Source organism: Alligator mississippiensis, chromosome 4 (assembly GCF_030867095.1).
Source record: "Alligator mississippiensis isolate rAllMis1 chromosome 4, rAllMis1, whole genome shotgun sequence".
NCBI classification, from domain to species: domain Eukaryota; kingdom Metazoa; phylum Chordata; order Crocodylia; family Alligatoridae; genus Alligator; species Alligator mississippiensis.
Genome location: NC_081827.1, coordinates 184,338,460 through 184,361,829, shown reverse-complemented (window position 1 = coordinate 184,361,829; position 23,370 = coordinate 184,338,460). Strand labels below are relative to the sequence as shown.

At 47.1% G+C, this 23,370-nt stretch overlaps 1 protein-coding gene across 3 annotated transcripts; it reads right to left on the bottom strand.

Annotated features, from left to right (window-relative positions):
* Positions 1-15,499: 15,499 nt before the first annotated feature.
* LOC132250370 (syncytin-2-like) lies at positions 15,500-22,989 on the bottom strand. 3 transcript variants are annotated; one of them, XM_059727168.1, is made up of 2 exons: positions 22,549-22,989; positions 15,500-20,075 (listed from the first exon to the last, which is right to left on the bottom strand). In XM_059727168.1, exon 2 carries the CDS (start codon positions 17,155-17,157, stop codon positions 15,880-15,882), a length of 1,278 nt encoding a protein of 425 aa, XP_059583151.1. In that variant the 5' UTR covers positions 17,158-20,075; positions 22,549-22,989; the 3' UTR covers positions 15,500-15,879. The 3 variants fall into 2 exon arrangements, with proteins under 3 accessions (XP_059583151.1, XP_059583153.1, XP_059583152.1); XM_059727169.1 differs by having other exon boundaries at positions 15,500-17,481; positions 22,549-22,987.
* Positions 22,990-23,370: the final 381 nt, after the last annotated feature.

Sequence of the window (23,370 nt, the reverse complement as noted above, 5' to 3'; positions counted from 1 at the left end):
TTATTATTTTCCTTCATTTTTCCACATAAAATAATGAGAGGGAAGGCTTATGATGCCTTTAATAATGTATGTGCAACTGAAGGAAAGGATCTGTTCATTTTAACTGCCAGCAACAACTCAAATTGTTGGGAAATTTAGGTGATCAGATGGATTTAGATACTCAGGTATTTTTTAACAACTCATCTTTTACGATTAACTATTTACATGTCCTGTTGGTGGTGGAACAGGGGTGAAGGAAGAGCATATTGAAAAAGGGAGGAGACAACACAGGGTCTTCTTCTTGGAGTTTGGCTTTGGTAACTTGCTGAGAGAGTAAATTCTGTGAGTGGATAAGGGCTGCATGAATTCTCTTTCCAATGGCACTGATGACATTGCTGTCTCTTAGTAAGAGCTGAAGTACACTGTTTAGCCCTATTATCCATTCTTTATAGGAGGTAAAATAGAGAAGATCCTTGGTCATGGTAGATTCTGGACCATGGTGCTCATTTCAACATGTTGCTGTCACACCTAAACAAGGAGCCTTGGCCAAACTGTGTGGTATGGCATGTAGGAGCATACACCCCTCTGTCATCTAGAGTGCTAGTTCCTATATCTGTGGTAACGAGCAAGAATGGCTGCAGCCCCATTTCCACATTCCTCCCTCTCCCCAACACTGGGCAGGCAGACCATGCCATGAGAGAAGCACTAATACTGGTATAAATGTATTAAAATCAAGTAGAAATTTACCCCCCTACCCCAGTACCTCTTCCCTTCCCTCCATGCTCATGGGCATTTTCTCTCCCTCCCAGGCCCCCTGTTGCTGCTGTGCCTGGCTGCACTGAGGACAGAGGGAGCTCCAGAGCTGCTTCTGTCCTGCTCCAACCAGACTGTGTGGGGAGCTGGGTTTAGCCACGGACAACAGCAGCAGCAGGCAGGTTTCCACACCCCAAGCCCACTCCTGTGCTGGTGGAGAAACCCCATGGGACCAGGCAGGGAGGGGGAAACCACCCACTGCTGTTGCTGCTGCTGGCAGAGACTAAACCTGGCTCCCTGCCACAGTCTGGCTGGGATGGGACAGGAGTGGCTCTGCAGCTTCTCTACTCTGTGCAAAGGAGGGGGAGTAATGGGCAGGGGAGAGGGAAATTGGGGATGGGGAGAGAACATGCTGCTGAGCATGGAGGGGGAAGTGCAAGGGGAACTCTTACCTAATTCAAGAACTTATAAAGTCCTCAACTGCTGTTCCTGTGGCATGATCTGAAGGGAGGGTGAGACCATGCTATTGCACTCCCTCTGTTTTCACCCTTTTGTTTGAATGATGTAACATTTCCACAGAAGAGGCGTCCCACCAGTTGCTTTCTGTTGTTTATCCACTGCAGTTTGCAATAAGGCTACAGTGCAGTAGGTAGATCTTATTTGCCAATTGCCTATTGGATGATGAAAATCATGCTGCTTTTCTGATAATCAGCCTGAACATTTTTCCCTTTTATTCTTAATATAGTTTGCATGACTGAACAATGTGAAACTGATATAGGAGATTTTAGCAAGTGCATGTTCTTTTCTGTGTACTACTGATCATTAAGGGTGCTCTTTACTTCTGATTGTAACATCCTATTTTCAGATGCTTATGAGTCTGCTAAACTTTAACCTTATGACAGAAATTTTCCATGGCAGATATCTGCCTCGGGTCTTTTTTTTTGGAAAATTATAATCAAAATCGTGTGGTTATTTCTGAGAACAAGGTGAGGGAAATAGAAGTTGCCTTCCAATTTTATTTTTAAAAAACCCTCCCAAGTGACCTTTAAAAAACTCTCTTTAGAAAGCACATACTGCTTTGGAGCAGGGAATTAACATTTGGCATCTCTATTACCTCTGTCCTTTGACAACCCTGTGAAAATCTGTCATAGTGCTGGAGAGGGTGCAGAGACAGGGCTGCAGCAAGCCCAGTGCTGGAGAGGATGCAGAGACAGGGGCCAAAGGCCCAGTGATGACAGGAGGCCAAGTTAGACTGAGGCCTCATCAAAATAGGGATGTTTAAATACCACCTGTTAGGCATGGGGGGTGGTAAAGGGAAGGTGTTGGAGCCACGCATCTAGCCCATAAGGCTTGGGGATACCATAAGGCAGCTCCTGAGTGCGGGACCCAGTAAGGGGTCTGTAACAATGGACCCTAGCTCTGTCACTAGAAAGCAGACCCACCCCTTTAAGGCCAGAACTTTCTGGGCCTGGAGTACTGGTGCAGAAGGGGTTAAAGACTGGTCCCGGCCCGCTAGTCAGCTGACCGGAAGAGGCAGGACTATAAGAACCCGGGGCAGAATGGCAGAAGTGGGGACAGTAGCCAAAGGGGAAAGAGTGCCTCTGAGAGCTCCACAAGGAAGCTGGGTGAGCGGTCCAAAGGCAGGAAGCTGTGGAGAGATGGCAGCTGCACCACAACAAGGATGGTAACCGACGGTTGGGAGCTGAAGCAAGAAGCCTGCGAATGTAAGCTGACCGGCTGCCTTGCTTGATCATAGTGACTAGTGGCAATTATTATTTTTTACTTTTTGCTTATTGACTAATACCGGTGGCTTGGGTGAGGCTAGTAGGGAATGGAGGAGGCCTCATAGGGGACCCACGGTATCCTGGGGACCACAGCCCCAGAGAGGGGGCAGCGATAGAAGCCCTGGAGGGGAGGTAGAGCAGGCGCAGTGCAAGACAGGGCTGCGGAGAGCCTGAATGCCAGAGACGCAGTGCAAGACAGGGCTGTGGAGAGCCCAAGGACCAGGAGGCCAAATTATAACAAGGCCCAACACCGTAAATGGCTAGAGCCTCAGAGTCAAACCCTGTTTGGTGAGTTTTGGACAGGAAGGCCTAGGTAGAGAAATACAGGGGTCAGGCTTGTGTAGGCGAAAGACCCCAACATACAAAATACAACAGGCAGTCTCCCGCTCGCAAGAACATCAACAATAATTTCCATCAAGACATGGCAGGGGAGTAGAGGGCAGGACATAAGAGTTCCAAATCAGACTTTAAGGCCACCCTGTGTAAGGCACAGATGACCAGAAGGATGGCGCCAGGGAGGGTGATGTGTTACAGGGTCCAACAATCCACAGGGTTTAAAGGAGTCTGACTGTGACAGAGCAGCAACTTGAGGGCAGCCTTCTGACTCATAATTTATACCAGCAGGACATGGCAGGAGAGATTAGTAGGTGCCCATAGGGCAGAGCCAGCATGGTCAGGGTGCCCTAAGGATATCACAGTCATCCTTGGGGAGGCCGTATTGTGACAGCGGTGGTTAAAGCTGAGAGATCAATCTAATGTGACTAAGGCAGTTGAACTTTTAATCTTTCCAATTTTGATCACTTGTATTTGAAGACTTTTATAAATCCCCTCTGTCTCCTCTTCCTCAGTGTAACAGAGTCCTGGCTGCAACTCTGTTACTAAGAGGGGTTGCCAGCTGAAGATGATTAGCACAGCTGGGAAGAGAGACACCATGCCTTCTGGAGCCAATGAGGCTCCGGAAAGAGGGATAAGAAGTGGAGAAGACCTTCCAGAAGTTGCTTTCGGGCACTTGCAGAGTGAGAGACGCAGACAAGGAGCTCTACGGTGAGAGGCCCCGAAGAAGACCCTGAGGCATGGGTTCACAGGCGACAGCGGACTTACAGGATAGACACATACCTGAAAATCCCAGCTTCGGCAGAGGGTCACAGGGGATGGAGCAGCGGTGTGGTTAGAAGCCGCGGCTTCCTGCCAAGACACGGCGCTGGTACGCAAGAGAAAAAGGAGACGGGGGAACCCTCATCCCAGCCCTGAAGAGACAGGACCCCGACCCCTCACTAGAGGATGGGGGGGGGGGAAGAGGCAAAGCAAAACAACAGAGCAGAAGCCGGGCTCTCCATGCCGGCACAAGACACAGCCGGGGGATCCCGGGGCTGTAGTTAATCAGCTGCTAATGAGGTAATTAGCAGCTGATCACCGGGACGACACACAAGATTTACCGCCCGAGTAAATTGGCGGGGATTGTCTCATTCACTGAGTAAGGGGGGGTCTCCGCTGAGGGCCCCATGAGCTGCCTCCTCTGTAGGGCAGTCCTGAAAAAAGTAACCCCGACTAAGAGTAATAAAGCACCTTTACCATATGCTGGTTCAGCGTAGTCCTTCCTGCGGGTACCTGCATGGTTAACACCTCCTCCCCTCCCATTTGTTTGAAGATCAAAAGTCATGGCAGGCGAGAATCCCGGGGACAGGGGGTACCCGAAGCAGACATGCTGATACTCACACTAAATAATCTTTATGATTCTAGCTCTTTAATCATTTTTGTTGCTCTCCTCCAGACCTCTTCCAATTTTTTCAAGTCTTTCTTGAAGTTTAGTAACTAAAACTGAACACGGTACTCTGGGTGAGGCCTCACCAGTGCTAATAGAGCAGAAAAATCACTTTCTGTAACTTGAATGTAATACTCCTGTTAATACATCCCAGTATGCTATGTTATTTATTTATTTTACCAAAAAATGACACTGTCGGCTGATATTTGGCTTGTGGTCCACTATAACCCACACAGCCTTTTTTGTAATACTGCAGTCTTGCCAATCATTCCCCATTTTATATTTGTACATTTGATTGCTCTGTCCTAAATGCAGTACCTGGTCTGTGTGCTTCTTGAATTTCACTCTATTTATTTCAGACCATTTCCCCAACTTTTTAAGAACATTTTGTTTCTGAATCCTGTCCCCCAAAGTGCCAGCTACCCCATCAGCCTTCCCCCTGTCATCCATTATTAGCTTTCCCTTCCCACTCAGTAAGGGGCCTGCATTTTCCTTGGTTTTCCTCTTATTTCTAATGTATTTACAGAAGTTTTATTGTTGCCTTTCATATCTCTTGGTAGTTGGATCTCAATTTGTACCTTGGCCTGCTTGATCTTTCTCCTTGGATACCAGTACTGTACTCTTTTACTCATATGGCCAAGTTTCCACTTTTTCTAAGAGTCTTTTTATGTTTCAAGTCTTTGAAGAATCAACTGGTTAGCCAAGTGGATCTCTTGCTAAGCTTCCTATCTTTTTCTACTGTTGGATAGCAAGCTTTTGTGCAATTAATATTGTGTCTTTAAGGAATAATCATCTGTCTCTTGGAGCACCTTTTTCTTTCCCAGGGATTTTCCCTTCCAGTTCTAAGTCTTGGAAGGTCTGCTTTTTTGAAGTCCAGTGTTTTATTGTGCTGTTCTCCTTCCTTTCCTTAGGACCATTAATTGTTTATCATTCCATGATCTCTGTCACCCAAGTTGCCCTTTATCTTCAGGTCCTTACCAATTTCTGTCTAGTCGTTGAAAAAAAAACTTAAAAAATTACAAACACACAAAACCTATGTTAAAAGAGCATTATTCAGGTAGCAAAGTCATGTACTCAAAAGTTAGGAAATGCCAGCATTAAGGTTGGCGGTCCCACCTTAGTTTGCCTCCCTTGTTTGTATGCACTATGGTACAGTTTGGTTATGTGATAACACATGATTTTCTTCCATTAGAACTCCAGTTTCAGTCTAGGCTGGATTGTTCTCAATCAGCAGCCGCTTGTTAATTTGGGTTACACTTGTAACTCATTGTGTGGCCTTATCTACCATACATAGTTTGAACCCTGCCCTGAAGATACAGTAGATTTATTGATTTCCTTGTGAGCTTTTCTGTGATACTCATCATTTGTAGAGATAAGCTTACTTTCTTAGTGGTTAAAAGTCTCCAGGTTGAGACACTCCAAACTTTTTCAGCATGCTTAGCATGATGTAGCACCTTATACATTGTTCACTTAATTTCAATTTCACCTGTAGGTATTCAGGACTTCTGGAAATCAGACCAAGATTTTTAAGTCAGACAATGAATTCAAGGTTGTTTTGTGAAGAATACAACTGTCCTGAGAAACTAAAGGTGCAGGCAGAAGTGCAGCTCTGGGTCTAACTCATGGTGCTTCACAAAAAGTGCCATGCATTAGACTGATCCTCCTGACCCAACAGATGGGTTGGGAGGGTGGGAGATTGAGCTTCAATTTGGAGCCTATCCAAGGAGAGAAGCTGTGTCTCTGCAGCCTCTTCCCTTAGCTTTTCCCTCTCTCCCAGCTCCCCTGCTGACTCAGGATGGGGTAATGTTGGTTCAGATTTTCATGGAATTGGGCCCTTTTAAAGTGCTCTGCAGCTGTAGCACTCTGCAGCTGTGCCCTTGTGTTTGGCCACACCCATAGAGCACTTTCAGTTGCTAGATCTAGCAAAAATTGTTACTTCTGTCTGCATCTTAAGAATGGAACTTACTTGCCCATTTAAGACAGCAGGGTAAACAACTTGCTTACTGGTCCCTTTCTTAAAAATCTGAAGGGAATAACTTAGAAAAAACATAGGAGTTCTCTGTTAGAGACTGGGATAGAATCCAGTTCTTCTGGGCAGTAGTCAAACCATCTTTTAACTTCTTCTAGTTATCAGTTTGTCTCACTATACAGTTGTCTCTTCATCACTAGTTCAGTACTAACCTGTGCATAGTATGACTTCGAGGTCCTGGAACAAACCAGTATATGATCATCTGGGATCCAGGTTTTCCGTTTGTCACAGAAAAATGCGGTAAACCCCAGATTCTATCATTTTAAGGAGAAAAACCTGGATTTTCTCCTTTTAAAAGAGAAAAAAACAAGGGAAATGGTGGATTTCCCTTTGCAGGCTGGCAGAGATCCAGCATGCAAGGGGCCGAGGGGAGCAAGAAGAGGGCGATTAGCAGGGGGCTGCATGTGCCTGTGTACATGTACACATGCACATGGCTGCCAGGAAGCAAGAGAGCAACTCTTGCAGCTCCCTACAAGTAAGTTGGCAGGGGGAGAGGGCGGGGAGGGAATTGAGGCTCCTATAGTGAGGGTGGAAGTTGGGCAGGGCTGGGGCTGCTGCCCAGCTGTGGTGGTGCATGGGATTTGGGGCCCAGGACCAGAATGCATGGCCACAGGGCCCAGGCAAGGACTGAGACAGGGCTGCAGGCAGCTCATCTGGGGGCTGGCAGTGGTGGTGGAGGGGCTGGCACTCACTCTTGGAGGGGAATGGGGAGCATGTGCCCCCCAGATCTGTGATCAGGGCTGGGGTAGGCTGCCCCTGCAGGCTCGGGTTCCCTGCCCTGCTGTCCTCCCCCCAGGCACCTATACATTTTGCCATTTCATTTGGGGTTTTTTATTGTGGAAAATCAGAGCACCCCCTGCCCCCTTTACTCACTAGGACGCGGGTCCAGCTGTGGCTGCCCTCACTCTCCAAACTGCTTTGTGCATTGAGCAGCCCTAACATGCCAGTACCTTGCCCATGCTAGTGCCCTTCAATCCTGACCCACAACCCCCTGGCCCTGCTGGTACCCCTCATGCCTGACCCATGGGCCTCTGGCTCTACCCAGTGGCCCTCACTCCCCACCTAAAAAAAAATCCAAAATGAAATGCCAAAATGCATAGGTATTTAGAATTTATTTTATTATGATGATTGAGGCACTGGTAGGCTTCCAAATTGCTTTAAAATGGTAAATATAGCAATAAAACATTGCGTTCAACTGATACCTATATATATATATATATATATATATATATATATATATATATATATATAGTGGTGTTTCATTGTGGAAAAACGCAGATTTGGTGTTTTAAATCTGAGAATCTGCGACTTTTATCAGAGAATTTGTGATTTTAAAAAGAGAAAACCAGGATCCCTGGTGATCATGTAACTAAAGACCCATCTCTCAATGCAAGCAAGATGGGGGAGGGGGAAATTAAGGTTGCACAGGAAAATCATTTTTCCTGCATTTCTGAACTGGGGGGTTCTTGATGTCTGCAGACTTAATGTTCTTTTTACATTGATAGACTTAAGGACAGATTTCTTGATCTACTAGACCAGGCACTGGACTGGGGGTAGTAGACCTTGTTATCTCTATAGATTTGTCATTGACCTACTCTGTGTCTTTAAGCAAGTCGCTTTTACCTCTTTTCAGCTCACTTGCATCCAGTGCTTTCAAATTGCTAGCTCTTTTGTGCAGGGATAACATTCCTATACATCAGTGCAATGGCTAACATAATGCAGCCTTTATTTTACATTTGAGACCTCTAGCCAGTAAAATGAATATGTATGATGATAAAAAGTCTGATGAGAGAAATAAAACAAGGCGGTGGACAGAGCTAAGAGAAAGCATGCCTCAGATATAAGGTGAGAGGCTTTTAAAATGGGATCCTTTAACATTTACTTTAAAAATGGCTATTGTATACTCCATAGTTGTTGCTTGCTAAATAATCATGAGGCCTTATAGTTTAGAGCAGGGGTGTCCAACCTTTTTGAATGTGGCCAGCTCATGAACTTCTTATCACCCAGTAGGCTGGCAGTGAGCGCTTGTGCGGCCTGTCCAGTCTGGCCACAACCTGGGGGCGCAGCGGTCAAGGGGTGCCGCTTGACCCCCCCGTGTTCTCCCTGCCACTTGGACAGTCTTGAGGATGCTCCCACACCTGGGCACCTGGGCTCAGCAGCCAGGGGGACATGTGGGGACTCTACAGCGGGGTGCAGGATGTGCAGGGACAACCCCCTGCTCCCTCTCCCCCAGGGCAGCCCGTGCCTGAGCCCAAGCGGCAGGGGTCCCTCCCTCCCTGGGGCCTGGGACTCGCCACCTGCAGCACAATGTCTGCGGGTGCGGGGGGATGCAGGGAGGCGGGAGCGGGGCCTGCTTCTCACCCCGACAGCCACAGCAGCAGCGGCAGCAGCATCTCTTGTAGGTCTGGCTGCAGCATCCCTCCGAGCCTGCATCCGTGCCCCCTGTGCCCGCCCACCCGCTGCACTGTGACCTGCTCCAGCCCATGTGGCCAGCAGGGACTGGTGCAGGGCAGGGCCAGCATGCAAATGAGGAAGGGAGGGGTGGAGCTAGGAACAGAAACTCTGCAATGTGGGAGAGGGGAGGAGCTGGCATGCAAATGAGGAAGGGAGGGGTGGGGCGAGGAAGGGACACTGTGAAATGAGGGGGGAGGGGAGGAGCCACACGGCATTGGCAATGTCAAGCTGGTGCGTGTGGGAACCTTGTCCCTTCCCCAGCTCTTCAACAGGCATTAGGAAGATGCTGAGGGGCTGGGGGAGGGACAAGGGGTGGGAACAAAAGTAAACAGCATTTACTTTCGTTTTCTGTCACAGCACCGTGGGCCATAGAAAATGGTTTGGCGGGCCGCATGTTGGACAAGCCTGGTTTGGATAGTAATCAGAATGCTCACTTGGTCTTGCTGCTTTAATGAAACCCAGTTAAAAGGGACATACCATTTCTCTATTGTCTTTTTAAATTTAGGATGGCTTGAATGGGGAATGAATTGAATCCGGATAAAGAAGCCTTCTGCACAAATGCTGCACTGCAATAAACAGCTTGCACAGTGCACGGTGAGAGTTATAGTTCTGATGATGAAGACCTAAAAAGGTAACACCTTGTAATAACATAAGTCTTTCCAGCCCAACTCTACTCCCCTCTCCCTCCTCTGATAACTTTTCTTTGCTAATCCCTGTTCTGTGCCCACTTTATTCAGTCATAGAAGATGCCAATGAATACAAGCCTTTTACAACAACCATCTTCTGCCAGCCTTGAAATTGCCTGTGCTTTCTTCTTTTTCTCCTCCTGCCCATCACAAGGGGCATGGGCTGACGTAGCTAGTGTGTCTATATACCCTGGCTAGTTTGCAGCAGAATACTAATGCATGGCAATCAGCAGAGTTGCTCTAATCAGCCCTTCCTATAGGTCCAGGATGCTTTTCCTTAATTTTTTTACTGGGGCTTGTACTGTCACAGGGGAAAATTCTGCTTTAAATGACCCCTCCTAGGAGCTGGTTACCCTATTTTGTAAATGATCAAAATAAAATGCTGTTATTGGGTTGATATCACATACACTTTAGGCAGTAAGATGATGCAGAACCAGGGATCCTGATTTTAAAAAATCCCCAATTTTGGGATTAAAAAAGTAACCCAAAATCCACATTTTTCCATGATTAAAATGAAATGCCAGTAATATATACTTATTATAATATATATAGAGGTGTTTCATTTTAATCATGGAAAAATGTGGACTTTAGGTTACTCTTTTAATCCAAATAATGGGGATTGTTTTTAATCAGAGAAAACCAGGATCCCTGTTCATAACAAATACATTGTCTGCAATACAGGGCTTCCCAAGCTGGACCTTGTGACTACTCTCTCCTTCTTTTAAAGCTCAGTACCTACCTCAGTGAGTCTCAGAATGCTTTCCTGTCAAAATATAGGTACAGAAAAATGATTGAGAAGCACTTGTCCTACACTAGTGTGGCGCGTCCTTTTTGGGCAGGTTTGTCACAAGTCCTGCACTCTCTGAGTGCCACTGCAGTCCCCTTCCCCTGCATGATCTTTTGCTCTTCTTTCTGCTTTCTGACTTACCTGCTGCTGAGTTCCTTGCTCTCTCCCTCATCTTGTGTTCCATGCACAGAAGCTACCCATAGCACTTGTGGCACACATGCCTTAGATTGACCACCTGTACCCTAAACCATTTGGTTGCTGAGATACAATGAAACAATAGTTAGAGTCAGTGCTGTGCCAAGGAAGTCTGGCACCTGGAACAAAGCCCACAGTGGCAGCCTGCCCTCACCCCGCACACAGATCCAGGGGCATATGCCCCCCCCATACTTGCCCAGGAGTGCATGCAGCAGCAGGAGCCTGCCCCCTCCCCCCCCGCCGAACAAGCCGATTATGGCTCCATTCCATGCTTTGCCCTCTTGGCACCCCTTTGCTTCAGCTCCTGGGACAGTCTCCCCACTCACCGCCCCCCCTTGCTACAGCACTGGTTAGAGTTAAGTGGGGAGGGAATGAGATGTAGTGCATTGTCCAATGCAAGCATCGTCATACTACTGACATGTACAGGTCTTTTATTTTGCACCCCTTGTTACATATACCTTTTGCCTGATATAGAACAAGCTAACCAATTAGCCAGGGTCTGTTTATTGAGGTGGCAAAATCCAAGGGAAAAGGGGTAGATGTAGAACACAGTGACACTGATACATGATTTAGTCTTATTTAGAATGTGCTAACTTCCAATAAAATGACAGTTATTTTTCCCAGGGAAGATGAAAGATAGTATCATACATACCCTGTATCTATTTATTTCAAGCACGTATAATATTATTTTGATTTGCAGCCAATATGCTGGACTCCCCAGGCACTAACCCTTCTTCCTGGATTGTGTCAATGTATGAAAAATGGATGTTTGGCTTTTTAGCACCTATGGAACCTCCCCAGTCTGGAAGTCAGCTGATTTCCTATGTAAACTGACTTTCTCTTGCTCTTTTCTTCTCTGTTAATTTTCTTTTCAGATTGCAGCAAAATAAACCAATTTTATATGGGTCTCTATCTTATAAATGTGACAACATGCAATCACAGCTCTCAAAGATTACAGAGTACTAGCTGCAGGAGGAAAAAAGGTGTTGATGAGACATGAGAGAGAGGCCAATCAAGAGTGCCTGCTTTCCTTTCAGAATTAGTTTTTGCTTCAGGCCTTTCAAAGGAACAGAAAGCTTCAGCCAGACCTTCATTTAGCCTGTAGAGCTGTTGTATTCCGTCTGACTTACAAAGACTATTTCTTTTCTACAGGTGCATCATTTTATCAAAGAGGCACTTTTTACCAAATGGGAGGCTTTTCAATTCTGTTCTGGGTTAGTCATCACTTCTTCCCTTTGTTTAAAAGAGCAATAAGAAAGTTAATCTTCAGAAAATAGATAACCTTCACCCCATATACAGGCTCATGTTGCCTCCTCCAGCTCCTCAGCAAAGGCAAGTTTGTGTGGATAGGGTTTTGCAAGCTGCTGTTCCATGAAGACTGGATGTCTATGAAAGTGAGGTAGAAAAGACCGGAGAGAATGAGAGGGGAAGCAGCGAGAAAGCACTACATAGAGCTTTAATAAGCACTGAAGGTGTGAAACACCAAGAGTGAGCACATTTTGAGCTACATTTTGGCTTGAAAAGGAACTTGGAACTGCGAGCAAGAAATTGTCTTGCTGTTTGTCTCTTCTTGGGTTCAGAAAACAAGATTTGACATGCTCTTTGTAAATAAACAGGATAGCATCAAAGAGGCATCCAGTGCCATAGCAAGGGGGGGTGAGCGGAACGACTACCCTGGGCACTGAAGCAAAGGGGCACCAACAGGTGCTGCCCAACTGGGGCAGAGTGCAGGACAGAGCCATGAGCAGCTCATTGGGGGTGGGGGGCATGGGAACAGGGGGAGGGTGGCTCCTGTCACTGTGCACTCCCATACCAGCATGGGGGGGGACGTGTGCCCCCCCAAACTGTGCACGGGGTGAAGGCAGGTTGCCATTGCGGGCATTACCCCGGGTGCCAAACTTCCTTGGCACAATACTGGAAACATCTGATTCCACCAATGATTTCTCCTTTTGATGGAAACAACTTGTACAACCCTTGATTTGGCTAAACCCCTAAGTCAATCATGCAAGACTCTAGTTGTAGTTATGTTTCTGAGAGCCACCAAACATTATTTATCCTATTTTGAGTCATCTGTGCTTTGGTGGAGGTTACAAAGTTTCAGCTGACCAAAAACCCCATACCTGAAGTGGACACCAGACAGATGGGGGATCTGAGTAATTCATAGTATAATGGGAACAGCTGTTGTGCAACATTTTCTAATGGCATCAATGTCTGTGTGGTTACAGGCTGAGACTACTGAACAGGGATTGGTTCTCAGAATGTAGTGACAGTTCATCCTTTCAAAATGAGATCCAGGTGAAGTCTCAGGCTGGGATTCCAAAATTAGGAACCACTTCTAAAAATCTAGGTCCAGCTGTTTTTTCTGCACACCATAGGTAAACACAAATTAATCACATTGGGTTATCAACTGAAGTAAGTGGATGGACCTCAAAGTAAAGGATTCCTATACAACTTTCTTTCTTCTAATCAGTTTTAACTTCAGTTTTGAAAGGCTCCCATGCTGTGTGTCTGAATCTGTTTGTAATGTGTTGCCTCTTGCTGGCTTGTTACCCAGAGGGTCTGAATCCATAACTTCTGCATAAATCTCTGTTGCCTGAGCCAAAGAATCCAGTTTTTGTAAGTATGCACCTCTCCCCGTTGCAAGCTTCTGAAAGGAACTACAGATTAAAGAGAAAGAGAGAGTGACATGCTATGTTAGCAGGGATTATGTATGCATCCCATGAAGCAGAACTCCCATTGAGCACAGGACCTTGGGCTCGGATTTTTTTGAGCAAGGTCAGTGGCTTGTCAGTCAGAAGAGATAGTAGGGTGGGCCCCCTTTCTCTTTGCTGGTTGCAGTTTCAGCAGAAGTAGAATCAGGAAAAATAAGTGACCTGCAACAACTTTCTTGTTCCTTGAATAGCAAGGTCCCAGTGAAAATCTCTTGAGTCTGACCATTAAAAATAAAAGGTAAAGAAATGGGATTCCTAATATTACCATCCTCACGTGTTCAAAAATTGTAAGTCAAGCTGTAGGATATCAGAAGACTGTTTGTCTTACAGATCAAAGCATTCTGAAAATAATAAATCGGGGTTTCCCTTTCCTTCCCTTCTGGTGTGCAAGCCTGCAGGGTGTCTTATGTTCACATTTTTTCATGTGGAGGTGAGTTTGGGCTTGCCTCCACTGCTGCACAACTGAGTCCAAGCACTAAGGGGGACAAGCATGCCCCACGTACCTATTCACCAATGGAATCATCCCTCTGCTCACATTTTTAAGTTGTCAGGTTCTGGTTTGGGAGCAGCTGCTGGTGCTAAGCCCAGAGTGGCCTCACTGGCTAACTTCCAGGTTTGACATTTGAAGGCATAGGTGGCCTGGGCATGGGAGTGGTTGTACTTAAGCTCCTTGATGTAGGGTAGTATTGTCCTAAAGCATGGTTCTACAGGCCCCAGGGTCTGGGTTGCCAGTTTAAAAAGGCCTCAAGACCTACCAGCTTATGCTGAAAAATGTATGTCTCTCATGCTCCCACACAGGATGCAAATATTCAGTGGAATATATTGTGCAACATCAATACTTATTACACTGTGTACTACTTAGATCCCTCCTCTGTCTGCTGTCCACCTCTGTTAGGCAGTTATAATGTGAATGTAATGCATGTAACAGCAGAAGGAAGTAGGGGCAGTCTGCAGATCTGTGCTGACTAGGGCTGTGCAAAGCTTTGGTCATTGATTCAATTCAGCAGAGATTCAGCCTGATTCGGTGGCCAAATCTCCAAATCCAAATCAGATCAGGAGACCCATTTGTCTCTCCAACTTGAATCAGAAGCCTCTGATTCGATTCAGAGAGATTTGGAGAGATTCGAAGATTCAGACAGACACAGATTTATATGTTTTTTCTACATACCTTAACGTACCGTGCAGCTCGTGAACACTGAAATGGTGGGGTGGATGGTGTGTCCCACAGAAGCATGGGGGAGTCCCCAGAGCGCTCAGCGGTGGACCCAGAAGTGGATGAGAAGCACTTCCGGTTCACTTCCAGGTCCGCTGTGGAAAGCACAAGGACATCCCCCCCATTCCCCCCGACTCGGCAACTGGTGCCTCCTGGGCCTGGGGGGGTGTCCCCTGGGGTCCCCCTGTGGCTGATCGCTGAGCCAGGGGGTGCCGGGGGGGTCCACCGCCAAGCATACAGGGGGCCCTCCGCACTCATGTGGGACACGCTATCTGCCCCACCATCTCAGTGTTCATGAACCACGCCTGGTACCTCGAGGTATGTAGAAAAAACATATAAAGCTGTGCTGTGGCCAAATCACTGATTCTCCAAATCAGAATCGAATCTTCAGATTCGGATTTGGTGTAATTGAATTGGGACAGTGATCCAAATCAGTGAATCAATCACTGTCCCCCGAATCGGGCTGAATCTGAATCCAAATCAAATATGGCCCATTTCGCACACTCCTAGTGCTGACTTCATTTGGACTACAGCTACCAGAAACCCCTATGGTCCTGGAGGCAAGGAAAAAAGGAAGAGGAATCTTGAGGCTGGAGTAAGGGGAAGAGAGATCTACATGCATGTGGAACCTGGTCAGCTCTACACAGAGGGGTGCACAGTGGAGCTGGAGATCTCACTGGCTCAGGCAGCCAGGATGGTTGACTGAAGGAGCTGGATTCACACTTGGGGGCAGCTGTAGGCCGCTTTTTGAGGACATGTCCGGAGGTGGTGGTGGGTGATATTAAGGTGTTGAGTGTATGTTACCACAGTATTGATCTTTCTTTACCTTTTACTTGTTCCTGCCCCTTGGCCTACTGGCTTGTGACCTTAACTCCTATGATTTTCTTTATAAAAGTGGGAATTCTCCCTTGCTTCTTGTGCCAGGTTTTGGGGCTGCAGGGTTGGCACACTGTCTTTGATTAGCCAAAAATCTGTAACCATGAAAACCAGTGTGTATCTTCATGTGGTCAAGCTCTACTTTATTTAATCATTCTGTTGTCTGTCCCTCTGTCAAACTGATCAGAATACTTTTGCTGGCCCCACCTGTTGTCCCCAAAGGACAGTGAGTTTGTGCCCGGTGCGCTTGTGCCAATAAACACACAGGGGTGAAGGATCCAACTTAATCTTTATTTCTGCGCAGAAAGTGGTGCTTGGCAATCGTTCGCAAAACAAGCACCCCCACCCCAGTGGGCGTGTGCCTTATATAGCTATGTAACAGGTTAAACTTGCTGATGTGATGAAATGTATAGCAAGCCCAGCAAGTAACCCCCCCTCCAGCTCCGGAACTTTGTTGATACAGCTTTTCCTTCTAGCGAGGCCAGCAATCAGCAACTACGCAACAAGCAATCTCCCCCAGCCTAAACAACCTACTCTATGCCCTTGGTTAGATAAAATACTTTTTCAAAACATACAAAGCTGTTCCCTGGTTAAAATGCAGTGAAAGTCCAGGGGTGCTTCATCAAATCCCCCCTTCGAGGCTATGGCCTTTATGAAAAAAGCCCATAGTCCTCGACTATCTTTCTCACCTCCAGAAATCTCTTCGCTTCCTCCCAATTATTTTGGATCGGGTTTGTAACTGATGATTTTACAAACATCACACGGTGAACGGGGGAAGAAATTGATTTCTTGAGTACCTCACAACACATTGGCACACACTGTATCCCACAACAGATTATCAAGAAAATACATATACTTGCCACAATTAATAGGAAAATTTGCTTAAGCCATGAAAAAGTAGGAAGCCAAGAAGTAAGCCATGAGAAGACGAACCCTTCCCCTTGCTTAATGTGGGACAGAACCTTTTTTAACTTCTGCACTTTTGACTCTATCAACTCGGAGTTATCTGTCAAATTAAAACAACACATTCCCTCGAACTCTTCACATCCGTGGTTATGCCTCAGCAACAGGTAATCTATGGCTGCTCTATTTTGCAGAGTAGCTCCTCTTAGTTCTTTCATTTCAATATTGAGGGCAGCTAGGGCCTGTGAAGTTGTATTTAGGCCCTTTGCGAGGGCACAGGCCACCTTACCAAGCTGCCTCTCAGCGTCCACTGCTAGGCCTGGCACCCCTACTAGGAAAACTGCTAAGGATACTACCTCGGCCTCACTCAGGAGGTTTATGTCACTATCACAGGATTCATCTAGCACCTTCGAACCTCTCCGGTGATGCTTACTAGAGGTCTTAGGCATACCTGGTAGCCAGACAGTCAACCGGCCTAGAGCACAAGGGCCTCCTGTGGCATTGGCTGGGATATATGAATAGGCAGTCTTCCCACAAAGGAGGAACCACCCCTGGGGTAATATAACATGAACGTAGTTGCATGATACATTAGTCATGTCTGAGCAATTGAAAATTTTCATTTCTTTGGTTAGGCTTTTGCAAGCTTGGGTACAGTTCACAAAATTGGCACAGCTGGTGTTACCAGGGGAGGTGACTGTCAACAAATCTATTTCAAAGATACTAGCGTTTCTTTCTGTGGTAATGGTTCCCCACATGGAGTTGTTAGTGTAATTGATTGGACCTCCTATTCCCTCAGATGCAAACCAAGTCTGATTCCGAAGTGCTTCCATTGGAGTGGGCACCCCTATAAGGCATGACGTGAAAATATCATCAACCGATATTCCACCTGCCAAACAAAAATGAATGACATTTAATACGTCCTTTGCCAAATGAACCCACACATTTTGACTCTTATCGAACCTTTGATGCACCAACCCCTTAGACTCTAGAAACATTACACCTATGCAAAAAACTACTTTCCACATGGTTGACGTTTAAACAGAAATTTAAGTCCTTCTACTGGCTCTGCTGTCCAACTGTGTCCGTTTGTGTTGGCTTCCGGTGCGACACTCTCAGCCACTTCTCCTGCTGGTGGTACTTCTGGTGCGGCCTTCACCCGGGTGTAGTGTATCCACGGCTTTACCCCCTAAACTTTTACTGCAGCGTGAGTGGTGAGAATCACAGGATACGGTCCCTTCCACCTGGGCTGAAGCGGCTCGTCTTTCCACGTCCGGACCAGCACTTCGTCTCCGATCTGGAACTTGTGGACTGGTTTATCTAGAGGGAGTGGAAGTCGTTCCTGGACATACCTGTGGAGAGAAGACAATACAGCAGACAAAGAATACAAATAATCTTTTACCCAACCTTCCCCTTTTACATGTATTTGACTCCCATGTGTCACCACTGGATTCTTAGGATATGGCTTGCCATACATTAATTCAAATGGACTAACTCCCAATTTAGCTCTAGGGGCTATGTGCACTCTAAGCAAGGCAAGAGGCAGAGCTTCAGGCCATTTCAGCTGAGTCTCTTGGCAGAGTTTAGCCAGCTGTCTTTTTAGAGTCTAATTCATTCGTTCCACCTGTCCACTTGACCGCGGTCTCCATGCTGTGTGAAGGTCCCATTGTATCCCCAGAGCCCGGGAAACTGCCTGGGTCACTTCTGACACAAAGTGTGGCCCTCGATCTGAGGCTAATCCCTCTGGGATTCCGAATCGTGGAATCATTTCTTTTAGCATCACCCGGACCACTTCTTTTGCTTGGTTGATTTGGCACGGGAAGGCCTCAGTCCATCCAGTCAGAGTGTCCACGAGCACTAACAGGTATTTGTAGTGTCCCTTCCTGGGAACTTCAGAGAAATCTATCTGCCAACATTCTCCTGCTAATAGTCCTTGCCTTCCTGCTCCTGGTGGAGGTTTGGGGGAAATCTTAGGATTGTTGGCACAACAGACAGGGCATCTATGCACTATTTGTTCTGCTGTTTTTCTCATCTTAGGCCCCACTACAATTCTTTGGAGACCTTGGGTCATGGCGTCAGCTCCCATATGGGTGCTCTGGTGGTACTCTTGGAGCACTTTGCTAAGAATCAGTTTTGGCATCAGGACTTGTCCCTCAAGCAAAACCCACCATCCATCTTGTTGTTCTTTGCTTCCCAATTTCTCTGCGAGTTGGTTCTCTTTTTCAGTATATTTGGGAGGTTCCTCAGGTAACACTACCTGAGGCATCAATGCCAACATTTGAGTCTCCTGAACTTGTCCTCTAGCTGCCTTCTTCGCCGCAGCATCTGCTCGTCAATTTCCTTTAATAACGTCAGCATCTCCCTTTTGATGGGCCTTACAGTGCACCACAGCTACCTCTAGTGGTTCCATCACGGCTTCAAGTAATTTCAGGATCTCTGTTCCATGCTTTACTAGGCTTTTACTTGCCATTAAGAGTCCTCTCTCTTTCCATATAGCTCCGTGGACGTGTAAGACTCCAAAGGCGTACTTCGAATCCGTGTATATAGTGGCTATCTTTCCTTTTGCCAAATGGAGAGCTCGGGTCAGTGCAATAAGCTCAGCTCTCTGTGCAGAGGTATTTGGAGGCAAGGCGTTTGCTTCCACGGTATCCCATGATGTAACCACGGCGTATCCCGCCTTTCGGGTTCCATTGTCCATGAAACTCCTTCCATCTGTGTAGAATTCAAGGTCTGCATTAGGTAGTGGGGCATCTTTAAGATCCGGCTGGATAGCATACACACTCTCAATAGTTTCAATGCAATCATGCTGTAATCCTTCTTCCTGTTCCAATGGCATCAACGTAGCTGGGTTCAGGGTACTAGAGGTTTGCAACTGGATGTCTCCTTGATCCAGGAGAGTCGCCTGGTACTTAGCCATTCGTCCAGGGGAAAGCCAGGTTCCCCCCTTTGCATTCATCACCATCAGCACTGAATGTGGGGTATACACAGTCATTGGTTGTCCTAAAGTAAGTTTCTTAGATTCCTTTACCAGCATAGCAGTAGCTGCCACTGCTCACAGGCAGGCCGGCCATCTCAAACTAGTGGGATCCAATTGTTTGGAGAAGTAGGCCACTGCTCTTTTCCAGCTACCTAAGTACTGGGTCAGCACTCCTGATGCTACTCCTTGGCGTTCATGTACATAAAGTTGAAATGGTTTACTCAGATCGGGTAGGCCCAGGGCCAGCGCTGTCATAAGGGCCTGTTTGATAGTGTCAAAGCTCTTTTGGCATTCTGCCATCCATTGCAAATCTCCCTCACTACCAGTAGTGGCCTCATAAAGAGCCTTGGCTATTAGTCCAAAATTGGGGATCCAGATCCGGCAGAATCCTGCCATTCCTAAAAAGCATCGCAACTGTCTCTTGGTCTTTGGGACTGCCATCCGACAGATGGCCTCTTTTCTTTCAGGGCCCAACATCCTCTGGCCTTGTGAGATGTCAAATCCCAAATATCGTACCCTTTTTTCTGTTATCTGGGCTTTCTTTCAAGATACTCGATATCCAACTTGTCCCAGGAAGTTTAGTAAACTTACGGTCAACAGGTGGCACTCTTCCCTCGTTTTTGCTGCAATTAACAAATCGTCCACATACTGTAACAGGGTTCCTGATGTCCCTTTGTCCCACTTCTGAAGGTCGGTACTTAAGGCAGTGCTGAAAATAGTGGGACTGTTCTTAAAACCCTGAGGCAAAACTGTCCAGCACAATTGGGTTTTTCTCCTAGTATTCGGGTCTTCCCACTCGAGTGCAAAAATCTCTTGGCTGTCTCTTTCAAGTGGGATGCAAAAGAAGGCATCTTTTAGGTCCAGGACTGTAAACCACTGTTCCTCTGCAGACAAAGTAGTCAGCAAAGTATAAGGGTCCTTTACCACTGGATGAAGGGTCACCGTGACCTTGTTCACGGCTCTGAGGTCCTGCACAAAAAGATACTCATTACTGTGGGGGTTTTTTACAGGCAAAATGGGGGAATTGAAAGATGATTGACACTCCCGAAGTAAACCATATTTAAGGAATCTCTTTATCAATGGTTCCAGGCCTTTCCAAGCTTCTATTTTCAATTGATACTGTGGCACCCTGGGTGGGGTAATTCCCAGCTTTAAATCAGTGCTTATAGGGGTGGCCAGTTTGTCTCTTCCTGGCTTCTCTCCCGCCCATACCCATGGTACTACAGCGTCTTCTACTTCTGGGGGAATTCTTCCTTCCTGCCCCTCCTGCAATAGGAGACACACCTGAGCCTTCCAGGCTTCCTCAGTTGGTATCTTCATAGTAATTTTCCCCTCTGAAAAGATCAATTGGGCCTGCAATTTGCACAGCAAATCCCTCCCAAACAAAGGTATGGGGCACTCAGGCATATACAGGAACTGATGAGACACTTTCTATCCTCCCAATTTGCATTCCATGGGTGGCACAAAAGGACGATACGTCCGCTGGCTGGTGGCTCCAATTATGGGGATCTTGGTTTTTGATAAGGGTCCTTTAAAATTGGTTACAACTGAATGCGTGGCTCCACTATCTACTAGAAAGTCAATAAGTTCTCCCCCTACTTGCATTTTAACCAGGGGCTCGTCGGGGGAGACAGAGATTACTTCAGTGTTAGCCCCCGGTCCCCGTCACTCCTGGTCAGAACCATCCAACATCAACAATCTTTCTTCCTCCTCTCATCTCTTCTTCTCCCTCTTGGGGCACTCATTTTTCCAATGCCCTTCCTGCTTGCAAATAGCACACTGATTAGGTCCCAGCCTGGGACCCTGGCCGTAGCCTCCCGGAGCATAGCCCACGCCTCCTCTATGCCCTCTACTTCCCCTGCCTCGTCCCCGACTCCTCTGATCTACAATTGCCGCTGCCAACAACGATGCTTGTAACGACGCCTGTGCCTTTATTCTCTTATCTTCCTTTTTCTCCTTAACCTGATCTCTGTTGGAGTATACTTTATAAGCAATCTCAATCATTTGGCTGATGCTCATTCCAGCTGCTCCTTCAGTGTTCGGTAGTTTTTTTCTAATATCTGGGGCTGACTGTCCTATAAACAGTGTGTTAAACATCTTGGCATTTTCTGGCAGCTCCGGATCTAAATCCATCCACTGTCTAGCTACCTCGCATAACCTCCCATAAAAACTGGATGGATCCTCCTTCGGACCCTGCCGCACTTCATACAATTTAGACAAATTTTTCTGCTTGGGGATAGCCTCCCGGAGAGCAGCCAGCACAAACTCCCGATACAGCTCTAACTCCTTCCGGCCCCCTCGGGTGTTGGGATCCCAGTCTTGATTTTTCTTAGGGCAAAGTTCATCTACATCACCGGCTGGGTGATGCTGCTGTGCTATCGTGCGTGCTTTCTCTAAGACCAACCTCTTTTCTTCTGGAGTCAGAAGAGTGGCCAGTAAGGCCTGAATATCTATCCAGTTTGGTTGGTGGGTGAGGAAAATAGTAGAGAACAACTGGGCCATTGCCTCTGGATTCTGGCGATATTGGCCCACAGACTGTTTCCAATTTATCAAGTCTGCCGTGCTGAATGGCACGTGGACAAAAACTGGTTCACCCTCAGGACCCACCGCTTGTCGTAAAGGGGCCTGAACTACTGGTTGGGCCCCTGATCGTAAGCGACTCGCCACAGGGCTAAACGCCCCATCTCCTACAGTCCTTTCTACCACCAGATTGCTACCACCCGCATCCGCCGGACCTGGGGACAGCAACCCAAGGCTGTCAGGGGAGGTGGGGGACGACGGACTGGACGAGCCAGCCAGGAGTCCCTGACGAGCCGTTACAGGTGCAGTGAAAGTCCCCTGTGGTGACGCATGGCTCACAGGATGAGACGGGGGAGCCATGGGAACAATTAGCAACTGCACGTCTTCCTCCTCTGGCTCCTTTGGACATACTGTGGTGACCCCCCGTAAAGCCATTACCCCACTTCCCCTAAATATCCCACACAACTTCTGTGTAACCTCATCCCTATACAAAGTCATATATGCCTCTACATAAAGGATCTCATCCCACTTCCCTTGGCGCCTACAAAACAACTGTAACTGCAAGATTGTGTTATAATCCAAAGACCCATTCTCCAGCCAGGCTGCACCATCCGCAAGTTGGTACTGTGGCCAACATGTATTGCAATACTGAATCATCTGTTGTTTTGTCATAGGGTCACTTCCAAACTTTGGCCAATTTTTCAAAATGCATCCTAAGGGACTGCAGGGTGGAATCTTAGACTGGTTACTTCCCATTATCCAACTACCAGATGGTGACCACCGCTCAGCCTCAGAACCAAACTGATTAAAGGGAGTTCACGGGGCTGCCACCCGATCTCACTCGCCTAGGGCGTCTACATGGTCGGAACTTTCAAAGCCGTCTCTTTCCCAACCTGCCCAAAATATGGAAAGAAGTACTCACCAGTCCGTTGAAACCTCCCTCGCCCCACCTGATTAAGTTGGTCCTTCGAGCGTTGCGCCGTTGTGCCCCTCCCCAACTCCGTCAGGCAACCAGGAGACGGTCAGACCTCCGACGAATAAGGTCGGTGGCGCCTGGCCCTCGCGCCGTCCACAGTTGTTGCCGGAGCCGAAGAGGTGGACCGGGCAAGGCAGTCAGCTAGAGTCCCATCTGGGTCGCCAGAAATTGTTGTCCCCAAAGGACAGTGAGTTCGTGCCCGGTGCGCTTGTGCCAATAAACACACAGGGGTGAAGGATCCAACTTAATCTTTATTTCTGCGCAGAAAGTGGTGCTTGGCAATCGTTCGCAAAGCAAGCACCCCCACCCCAGTGGGTGTCTGCCTTATATAGCTACGTAACAGGTTAAACTTGCTGATGTGATGAAATGTATAGCAAGCCCAGCAAGTAACACCCCCCTCCAGCTCCCCCCCCAAGTAACCCCCCTTCCAGCTCCGGAACTTTGTTGATACAGCTTTTCCTTCTAGCGAGGCCAGCAATCAGCACCTAGGCAAAAAGCAATCTCCCCCAGCCTAAACAACCTACTCTATGCCCTTGGTTAGATAAAATACTTTTTCAAAACATACAAAGCTGTTCCCTGGTTAAAATGCAGTGAAAGTCCAGAGGTGCTTCATCACACCTGTTTTGTACTTGTAGTCCTTGGCTCTGACTGTCCTCTAAGTACAGCTTTTTGTCTCCACAAGTTTTATTTTTCTTTTTAGTATTTGAATGCCCAAGGCACCCTTGTTCAGTAAGGGCTATAAACAACTCTTCCTCAACTAACCTAATT